Source organism: Drosophila albomicans, chromosome 2R (assembly GCF_009650485.2).
Source record: "Drosophila albomicans strain 15112-1751.03 chromosome 2R, ASM965048v2, whole genome shotgun sequence".
Taxonomy (NCBI): domain Eukaryota; kingdom Metazoa; phylum Arthropoda; class Insecta; order Diptera; family Drosophilidae; genus Drosophila; species Drosophila albomicans.
Window position 1 is genome coordinate 5,556,193 of NC_047631.2, and position 9,446 is coordinate 5,565,638.

Here is a 9,446-nt window from a genome sequence, read left to right on the forward strand (position 1 = left end):
TGAATCTACGTAAAATTGTTTTTATTCAATTTATTGTCCTATATTAAGATGCAAATAAAATGAAATAAATATTATTAAATAAGTGCAAAAAGATTTGAAAAATTGTTTTTTATTTTAAAGAATAAACCATTTTCCTAGTGTTTTTCAAGCAATTACATCGTGAGCTAAGTTAAATAATATAGAATTATTAATATACTCAACAATTTTTATATTAAGCACTTTGGGGGCGTTGATTTTTATAACAGCTCATTAGCACATGACGTATTACATCAGTGCTTGCATACTTGTTTTGTAATTGATATTTAAATAGTCGCCATCCGAATGAAAGGGAAATTAATGGAATGAGTTAATCAAATCAACAACGTAATTACCTGTTGGGGTAGTAATATTACCATATGAGCATATTTCGGACTGACAGATGTGTTTCTAATTCGATGAAGTCTCTTTCATTACCGTTAAAGCAACTAATATTTTTAAAATGTATCTTTAAGTATAATATTTCATAAATCAGTAGTTTTCGAATATTAATTATTAGTTAATTGTCATATGCAGAGGATTAAATAATTGATGAGTTAACTTTTAGAAAATATTTAGAAAATAATACAAGGAAACATACTTCTTAGTATGATTTTTTTGAATGGCTTAAATGAAAAGCGGCAAGTGTCACTTAACAGCTGTTAACTATTAAAAGCTTTCAAGCGGCCAAGCTTTCAAATCAGATGATTGAGAAAATCTCACCACGATAATTTTACATGCACTTAGATAAGTGTAAATATCATTATTTAGCTTGGTTTAATTCGTTCTATGTGGTAGAATCGTGAAAACGTGTTATGATAATCTATATACTAGGAGAATTCTCATAGAAAACTATTCAATGTATTTGTTCGATTTTATTAAGCTGCTGGACGTTTAGTGCTTCAGTCCCAAGATGAGGGCTGTGTTAATAACTGTGATATTTCTGCAGCTATGTGTCGGTTTAGAGTGCGTAATTGAACTGCGTGGGTAGCGTATTTAAAATTCATATGACATATTGTTTTGATTATCATTATCTCGCTTTTCGCAGCGAATGCTGTCAAGAAGTGTCATTTCGGAGATACTAAATGCATTAAGGAGACAGCTAATAATTTAATACGCCGATATCCAAAAGGTATATCATCCATCGGATTAAAGCCGCTCGATGTTGTTCACGTGAAAGATACTGTACTCGTCAACGATCCTCCGGTGGGCAATGCATGGTATCACTTTGAGTTGGTGAATCAAATTAATTATGGCTTCGAGAATGTAACGATAACGGAAGTGCACGGATTCGATGAAGATCCCACGTCGTCAAAGATTGAAATAAAGGGCATAATACCCAGGCTTGTATACAAGGGTAACTATATTGCTAAGGGTCGAATGCTGTGGATGGTGAATATTAATTCAACTGGCGACTCTGAGTCGGAGTTTTTCAACTTTTTTTTTGAGTTCTCCTTAAAAGTCCAAACCGAGTATCGTAACAATAAGCGGTACCTTAAGATTTATCAACTCGTACCCAATGTCGGCCTCGATCGGTGGGTTTTAGAATTGGGAATTGTAACAATTAATAAATTATTTCATATTACAGCTGGATAATGTGGTTGGATAACTTTTTTCCGGACAATTCGGACTTAACCATTCTAATTAATAAAATATTTAATGCGAATTGGGTTGAGTTTTGGAATGAGCTAGAAAAACCCATATTGGAAATATTTACTAGTGTTTTTCTCAGCATAATACAAAATACTTTAGAGAATGTTGCATACGATGATATGTTCCTATCCAATAAATACATTAAAGAGTTATGATCACACTTTGTTCGCTTACTTAATATACAGCTTTAACTTCCTTTAATACCACCCAGAGAATATTCAACGGGCTTGTAAGCTAACCAAGACAAGAAGATAAACAAGTTATGCACTTTTCTATATTATAATAAACATTTCACCTCATTTGTCTAATTACAATTCAGCAAACTTGTATTTCAACATATTTTCTTTGTTGCATATTCACCACTAATTACGTTAAGACGTGAGTTTCTGATTTTGCAGGTAACTAGTTCTATAACTATGCAAAGAAGCTTTTCAGCTTTGTAAATGTTCAACTGATGTAAGCCAATATTTTATTCAATCAAGAACCGTAAACAAATCAAGTACACTTTAATGCATATTGAAAATATTCATAACAGAAAAAATTGTATTGAAAAAAAGTAAACAACAAAATGTACCAAATATTATATGTTGCGATAAGTTTACAGTTTATCATCGCGTCGAAATGTGAAACACTACGTAGGTAACTATCAAGAAATAAGGAAAGCTTTTGGATAACGTAAGCCATTTTTAGCTGAGAGTATTACAAAATGTCACTACGGAGATAACAGGTGTGTGAGATTGTCGATCAATGAGGTAATTGAGAAATTTCCTAAAGGCATCCCAGTGATTGGAATGAAAGCCATGGATGTTGTCAAGCTGCCAAATGTTCAATTCGCGAATAATGATGAGCTCAATGATTTTTGGTTCAAGTTAAAGCTGTATAACCAATCAATTTACGGGTTTGAGAATACAGTTATATCGGAAGCTAAGGGATTCGTTAAAGATCCAACATCCGCACAGATAAAAATTCGGGGCGTAATACCCAAACTTGTCTGTGCGGGTAATTACGATGCCAAGGGCCGCATGCTATGGATGCTGAATATTAATGCAACTGGAGTTACTAAATCAGAACTTAGCCATGTATTGTTTAGAATGGCTTTAAAAGTTCAAACTGAATATCGTAATAATAAACGATACCTCAAGATTAATGAACTTACACCCAATATCGGCATTGATCGGTGAGCTTTCTTGTGCATCTAGAAATTGTGACAATAATTAATTCACTTCTTTTGCAGCTGGCAAATGTGGTTTGACAATTTCTTCCCGGAAAATCCGGCGTTAACCACTGTTGTTAATACAATATTTAATGAGAACTGGTCTGAAATTTGGAAAGAACTAGAAAATCCAATATTGCAAATATTTACTAATGTACTTTTAAGTATGCTGAAAAGTATTTTTGATAATGTTCCATATGATGACTTGTTCATATCCAAGAATGACACCAAACAATTATGAATACAATAATTCACACATGCTTTATATACAAATAGCGTTTAGTAAACTGAGCAATAAAATCAAGTCATGAGCTTCAAGTAATTATAATATATGTACATACGTTGCACATTTTATAAAATGGTTTTCTGGATTGCATACTCCCCACTACTTGAGATAAAACCGAAACACAGCTAACTAAGAACTGGATATATGTATATATTAGCATTATGAATGTTCAAACGTTTTAATCACGCGAAAAATGTAGACAAAGCAACAAGTGCACATTATCTATTAGTTATCAGAAATCTAAATAACTTAATAATAGTTAAATTGAAACTTGTGAAAAATGCGAGGAATTTTAAAAGTCGTGATCAGTTTGCAGTTTCTGGTTGTGTTTAGATGTCAAACTTTAACATTACGTGGGTAGCCAAAAATGTATTTCAACCACTATTTAATAATCAAAGTGTTTTATAGCAAAGGGTATTCAAAAATGTAATTACGGAGATCTAAAATGCATTATAGAGTCTATGAATAATGTTATTAAGCAATTTCCAAAAGGCATCCCAGCCATTGGAATGATTCCCACGGATGTTGTTGATGTTCCAAACTTAGAATTGTGGAATAATGACGAATCAGGCGGGGTTTGGCTGAAGTTCCAGCTTTTTAATCAAATTAATTATGGATTTGAAAATACAACAATAACGAAACTAAAAGGCTTTGGCAGAGATCCAACAGCTACTACGATGGAAATACATGGTCAAATACCAAGTCTTATACACAAGGGTAGCTATATAGCTACAGGACGCGTTGGATTCACCCTAATAAATACAACGGGAGAGTCGGTATCGGACTTTCAGCATTTTCAATTCACTTTGAAATTGAAAGTAATTACAGAATACCGTAATAATACTCGTTATTTGAAAATATACGAATTGGTACCAATTGTTAAAATGAAGCGGTAAGTACTCAATAAATATCATATTTATATTTTCGAAAACAATACGAACCATTCTGCTATATACTAGCTGGATTTTATGGCTGGACGAATTTTTCAAGGAAAACTCGGACTTAACACTTGCTGTTAATAAAGTTTTTAATGCCCATTGGGTAGAATTCTATAATGAAATGGAGCCGTCTATTTTGGATGTTTTTAGCAAGGTCTTTACCAGCTTGATCGGAGGAATTTTTCATAAAGTGCCCTATGACGAACTGTTTCTTAACAATGATTTTGGTAATGAACAAAAAAGTTGAAGTTGTTATTGTATTTACATTTTTGAAATAAATAGTTTACGTTTTGTCCATGGTCAGGAACAAGTTTTGTATATAAGGGTAGATGCACTTATGCATTTAACGTTAAATTCATGCGAAATGGTGAAAATCTCGTTTGTGCTTTAAAAAACCGGTTTCAAAACTATGCGAATTACAACGAGATTGCTAGTATATAAATGTGCAAGTGCACGCTCAATTGTTGTCTTTGAGAGTGGGATAAATAAATAGTATATTCTAATAACAGCTTGATGTTTAAAAATATATTAATCCAGATCTATCCGTATCCTGTTATTATTAAATGTTATAACATTTTTATATGAGGTTTCTTAAATAGTTGTACCGAAGTTTCTAGTATTTTTATGTTTCCATTTGTATTGTAACAGAAAGTATTTTGAGTTGGAGCACACATAAATGTTGCATAGAATGATTTCCGGTTTCGTAAGATTTATCCAATAGTTCCTATAAAAAAAACCACATTTTTGTGATACTACTCACAATTCGGTTATCTGGTTAGAAGAAGTTTACATTGTAGCTGAGATGAATCCAGGTTTTGAAGTGAATTTTGTTGTCTTAATTCGACTGCGGTTAGACGCGTGCTGCGAGTGTATCATTGTAATTGATAAAACCATCAAATAATTTAATTGGATATTCAACAATGACTTAAAACAAAAGCTCATATTCTACATCCGACATGCAAGACACAAAATTTACTTCATGCTTACCATCAAGGAACTACGCAATAATAAGCAATACCTTAAAGTGTGTCCAATACTCAAAAAATACATGCTAAAAAAATAATCGATTATAAAATTTCAATGTTTAATAAAAATTGGGTAGAGATTTGAAATGGCGTTAAGCCTATATTTAAGTAAAATTGAATTCTTGTCTCATTTATCCACAAGATAAGTTTTTGATTTGCCGCGGTTCTTGAATGTTCCGTCCAATTTGAGTTCGTCGTAGAATATATGATCGTTGTAGCTTTCATCTCGATAATACATATGTTGATAGCCCTTACTGCTGTTACCACGCTTGAATTTCTGATGATCGGCGGATAGTTTGAGCAGCTTTTGTCTGCGATGCGGGTGTCGAAGATGTTGCAATGGAGTCGCCTCATCAAATGTTGATTTTGATTCCTGATTCTGTCGTTTGGGTCGTCGCTGACGCCAACCCCATTGCATGCGCTTAACAGCTGGTGGTGGCAGAGGACTTAACATCATTCGCGACGGTGCCTTCCAGAGATTCTTTTTGGATTTTTGTTTTTTTCGCCATATGTCTTTGTACTTGTCGACTACACGACAGACTTGCATGTCCCTTGGCTTGGGAATATTGTCATCCAGTTTCGGCGGACACTGCAACACATAATACAATCCTGACACAGATTTGTCCGAATGAGTCACCTCCATGTCCAGCAGCCTTAATGGAAGTTTATAGTAAGCAAACATATTGCGTTCGACGACAATAGCCGGTGTAGCTCCCAGATGTTGCAACAGGCCCAAGATTAACTGCCACATTTTTAAATGTAACCTCACTAGATATGCAGGGCCACACTTATAAATGAATAAATTTTAGGCTCCAGTGAGCTTTGCATAACTTGCGGTTACTAACTTTAATTTTGCTTTAATTTGTATTACAGCATTGCAACGCTTTAAACAGACAACAGGTTTTCCTAGCAACCAGCAAGTTGAACGAACCACAGTGCACACCTAGACCTAGGTCAATCAATAATCGTAATTGTGGTATAAATAGAAATTGAAATAGAAATAGCTAAACTTTGTGAGCGGAAGTCATGCAAGAAACTGTTGCTCAATTCAAGTTTAGCAACAATGTTGCCCTTTACCAATTTGTTTTAGCAACATGTTGCCCAACGTGCAACAGTTGTTTGTCGCGATGTAATAATGGCGCCTGCGCTAGAATTTCCTATAAAATTGCAGGGGAATTGATTGGGGTAGAAGATTTCCATTTGTTGCGCATATGCAACAGTTCTTGGCGTGACTTGAAGACATTCTGGTAATTTCTTTTATCGGGGCGCTAAACAATTTCTGGCTTAGTTGTTGACAAGTTGTTTGGCAAATTTTGACACCTTTCATAAATACATGAAACCATTATTAGTTGTATCTGCTCAATATGCATTTTCTTCATGAAAAAATCTTTAATACTGACTACATACCTATTATGTGTGCTCTACATATTTATTTGATACAGAACTTACTTGTATAAAACTCAAAACTTGCCCAATATCAAGTGGATTAGTACATATGCACATTTGAAAAAATTTATGCTTCTATTGATTATAGGTGTATATATAAGAAATGTATTCCTTCACAAGTAGCAAAAATTTTGGCACAAGCTTTTCTCAAATCACCGCTAATATCTCTCCCACTGTGCAATGATTACTTAATAAGTTCCGCAACATATTCGTAACGTTACTCTACAAACGTTTTTGCGAAGCACGCTACGGTTTTTTTTATCGTCTAATGCAAGCGTGTTTTTGCTTTAGATCCGTTGAAAATGATTTAAAATAAAGTTCTACTGAAGTAATAAAAAGAAGAAATACCATAATATATTTCCACGCCAAACTTGATTTCATTATTTAAAAAAAGTGGTTTGTCGAACTCAAAGCCATTTTAAAAGTCGCCATATATTTAAATACAGTTTTGTAAATAAACTTACAACGCGATTTACTCATTTCATTTGCTGTTCATCTCTGCTTAGAGCAGGTTCACATTGGAGCTGAGATATTGAAAACTTTAAAGTTCTGCAAGCAATGACTAAGTTGTATATATTAATCGCAGCTGTCTGTTTTTTATATAAAACTGTGTGTAGCACCGTACTGCGTGAGTATTATTGCAATAAACAATCAAGTTGACAGATAAATTATTAAACTATTGTTTGTAGCTAGTGATATTGTAAAATGCCACTTTGGAGATTCACCTTGTATTATAAAAAGCATTAATGATGTAATCAGAAAATATCCCAAAGGCATACCGGAGATTGGTTTGCCGCCATTGGATGCAACGGAACTGGAAGATGTTTCTGTGTTGGATTCACCATACCGCGGTCCGATCTGGCTAACTTTTCACATGAGAGATAATGTTAACAAGGGCTTCAACAATGCAACAGTTACCCACATTGAGGGTTTCAATCGAGATCCAACAATAGAACCAATCGTGATAAAAGCTCGCATTCCGCGACTTGTGCACGAAGCAACCTACGATATGCAAGGACAGTGGCTAATACTGAAAGCAAACACAACCGGAAAACTGCAATCTGATTTTCAGAACATTCACTTTACTCTAAAGATCAAGATCATACTGGAATATCGCAACAATAAGCGATATCTTAAAGTGTATGAACTCGTACCCGTAGTCACGTTGGATCGGTGAGTTATTGATCGAAATAAAACATACATACATAAACATGTTTAATGATGGTATTTCAAATACAGATGGATTATTTGGATGAATGATTTATATAAAGAAAATACCGACTTAACAATAGCTGTAAATCGGTCATTCAATAAAAATTGGGTGGAATTTTGGAACGGTGTTGAGCCGGGACTACTGAAGGCATTTTCGTTGGCATTTACTGGTATTCTCAACAAGGTACTGGAGAATGTCGCCTATGACGATATGTTTCTACCCGATTTCAATAGAACGAATGGGTCATTATAAAGTTAGTGAATCGATTAGTTCATAATTAACGTTAATTAATTTATTTAAATTTATCGAAAATTCGTATAAATTGGAATACCGATATCAATTTTTATTGTTAACGATAAAGCATTAGGACTAGAAAAGTTGCAGTCCTTACATCTTGTAATTCCTGCTGCTTTTAATAAACTCAATCTAATTGAATTATGTTATCCACTAATCTAACAAAATAATCGATTTAATTAGCGCCTAATCTAAACATCACCAATCCTGCATTAGGCCAAGTTTACCAAGCAATACGTCAGTACTGACAGTAAATTAACGTGGCTTGCAAATCGACGTTGCATGCAATAGACACATCAGACGTCGTCAAGTGGGGCAAATTTCGACACTCAACTCACACCCATACATTTTTGAGTGCCGGTGCTACTTAGCGCTCGCAAACCGAGTAAGAGATACACACTTACTCTAAATCATGCGAGTACTGCGAGTGTGAGTGATTTTTATACTCCGGCCTTTCTTGCACTTTTTCCTATTCGGCACCCGATCATTTTAGACTCTCGGCTTGTAGACACTTGTGACTTGCCGGTGGTTTTTCTTCGTGCACCCGATCATTTTTGCATTCATTACGAAATGGCTTATGAGTATCTGCTCAAATTCTGAAAAACACACTCAGAGTGTCTGATCAAACACTCGAATGTCTGAGCAAAACACTCGAGTATCTGAGCAAATACCCGGGTGTTTTTCTTCCACCCCTATTTTCCCCCACGACAAACTAGATTTCATTATTAAAAAAAGGGGTTTCTTGAACTCAAAGCCATTTTAAACAAGTAAGAAAGTTACAGTCGAGTGTGCTCGACTGTGAGATACCCGCTACCCATTTTTAATAAAGGCAAAATATTGCGGTATCATTTTGAAAATATACCGAAAATACTTTTAAAAAATACTAAAAATATACCAAATGATATGTTTGGTATATCAATATAGTACCGCATTCAAAATATACCATAGACGGCTCAATATACCAGATTGTCAGCCAAAGTAACTAAGACCCCTAGTAAGTAGGCGTTTTTCCCATACAAAAGTATTTCCTAAATAACTTCGACAATTTTTATCTGATCGCAACCAAATTTTCAGGAATCATAACTACTACAGTAATTATTGTATATACCAAAATTCGTAGCTCTAGCTTTAAAATTACACTTGTTATTCGATTTTTTTGATTTGCGGGGGCGGAAGTGGGCGTGGCAAAAATTTGAAACAAACTTGATCTGCGTGCAAACATAACAAATGCTGTCGAAAAAAAATTATAGCTCTATCTCTTATAGTCTCTGAGATCCAGTGTTTCATACGGACAGACGGACAGACGGACAGACACACAGACATACAGACACACAGACACACAGACGGACAGACGGACATGGCT

General features: G+C 34.5%; 5 protein-coding genes across 5 annotated transcripts; 4 read left to right on the forward strand and 1 right to left on the reverse strand.

Annotated features, from left to right (window-relative positions):
- The first annotated feature begins 813 nt into the window (after nt 1–813).
- LOC117574680 (uncharacterized) lies at nt 814–1,838 on the forward strand. Its single transcript, XM_034258586.2, has 3 exons — nt 814–998; nt 1,064–1,550; nt 1,604–1,838. The coding sequence occupies exons 1-3, from the start codon at nt 929–931 to the stop codon at nt 1,821–1,823; spliced, it is 777 nt and encodes a 258-aa protein (XP_034114477.1). The 5' UTR covers nt 814–928; the 3' UTR covers nt 1,824–1,838.
- Nucleotides 1,839–2,128: 290 nt separating this feature from the next.
- On the forward strand, nt 2,129–3,191 carry LOC117576216 (circadian clock-controlled protein daywake-like). Its single transcript, XM_034260822.2, has 3 exons — nt 2,129–2,303; nt 2,359–2,845; nt 2,903–3,191. The coding sequence occupies exons 1-3, from the start codon at nt 2,237–2,239 to the stop codon at nt 3,120–3,122; spliced, it is 774 nt and encodes a 257-aa protein (XP_034116713.1). The 5' UTR covers nt 2,129–2,236; the 3' UTR covers nt 3,123–3,191.
- Nucleotides 3,192–3,316: 125 nt separating this feature from the next.
- Nucleotides 3,317–4,427, forward strand: LOC117576215 (protein takeout-like). Its single transcript, XM_034260821.2, has 3 exons — nt 3,317–3,520; nt 3,576–4,059; nt 4,127–4,427. The coding sequence occupies exons 1-3, from the start codon at nt 3,448–3,450 to the stop codon at nt 4,350–4,352; spliced, it is 783 nt and encodes a 260-aa protein (XP_034116712.2). The 5' UTR covers nt 3,317–3,447; the 3' UTR covers nt 4,353–4,427.
- Nucleotides 4,428–5,257: 830 nt separating this feature from the next.
- On the reverse strand, nt 5,258–5,881 carry LOC117576906 (uncharacterized). Its single transcript, XM_034262043.2, has one exon. The coding sequence runs from the start codon at nt 5,879–5,881 to the stop codon at nt 5,258–5,260; it is 624 nt and encodes a 207-aa protein (XP_034117934.1).
- An 831-nt stretch (nt 5,882–6,712) lies between these two features.
- Nucleotides 6,713–8,440, forward strand: LOC117575021 (uncharacterized). Its single transcript, XM_034259099.2, has 3 exons — nt 6,713–7,204; nt 7,266–7,749; nt 7,816–8,440. Exons 1-3 carry the CDS (start codon nt 7,135–7,137, stop codon nt 8,039–8,041), a joined length of 780 nt encoding a protein of 259 aa, XP_034114990.2. The 5' UTR covers nt 6,713–7,134; the 3' UTR covers nt 8,042–8,440.
- Nucleotides 8,441–9,446: the final 1,006 nt, after the last annotated feature.

Excerpts from the sequence above, each read along its gene's own strand:
- LOC117574680 (XM_034258586.2), top strand. The coding sequence starts at position 929 with ATGAGGGCTGTGTTAATAACTGTGATATTTCTGCAGCTATGTGTCGGT. Across the intron at positions 999-1,063 it reads AGAGTGCGTAATTGAACTGC|CGAATGCTGTCAAGAAGTGT; the intron begins GTGGGTAGCGTA and ends CGCTTTTCGCAG. Across the intron at positions 1,551-1,603 it reads CCCAATGTCGGCCTCGATCG|CTGGATAATGTGGTTGGATA; the intron begins GTGGGTTTTAGA and ends TTCATATTACAG.
- LOC117576216 (XM_034260822.2), top strand. The coding sequence starts at position 2,237 with ATGTACCAAATATTATATGTTGCGATAAGTTTACAGTTTATCATCGCG. Across the intron at positions 2,304-2,358 it reads GTCGAAATGTGAAACACTAC|CTGAGAGTATTACAAAATGT; the intron begins GTAGGTAACTAT and ends AGCCATTTTTAG. Across the intron at positions 2,846-2,902 it reads CCCAATATCGGCATTGATCG|CTGGCAAATGTGGTTTGACA; the intron begins GTGAGCTTTCTT and ends CTTCTTTTGCAG.
- LOC117576215 (XM_034260821.2), top strand. The coding sequence starts at position 3,448 with ATGCGAGGAATTTTAAAAGTCGTGATCAGTTTGCAGTTTCTGGTTGTG. Across the intron at positions 3,521-3,575 it reads ATGTCAAACTTTAACATTAC|CAAAGGGTATTCAAAAATGT; the intron begins GTGGGTAGCCAA and ends AGTGTTTTATAG. Across the intron at positions 4,060-4,126 it reads CCAATTGTTAAAATGAAGCG|CTGGATTTTATGGCTGGACG; the intron begins GTAAGTACTCAA and ends GCTATATACTAG.
- LOC117576906 (XM_034262043.2), bottom strand. The coding sequence starts at position 5,881 with ATGTGGCAGTTAATCTTGGGCCTGTTGCAACATCTGGGAGCTACACCG.
- LOC117575021 (XM_034259099.2), top strand. The coding sequence starts at position 7,135 with ATGACTAAGTTGTATATATTAATCGCAGCTGTCTGTTTTTTATATAAA. Across the intron at positions 7,205-7,265 it reads TGTGTGTAGCACCGTACTGC|CTAGTGATATTGTAAAATGC; the intron begins GTGAGTATTATT and ends TATTGTTTGTAG. Across the intron at positions 7,750-7,815 it reads CCCGTAGTCACGTTGGATCG|ATGGATTATTTGGATGAATG; the intron begins GTGAGTTATTGA and ends TTTCAAATACAG.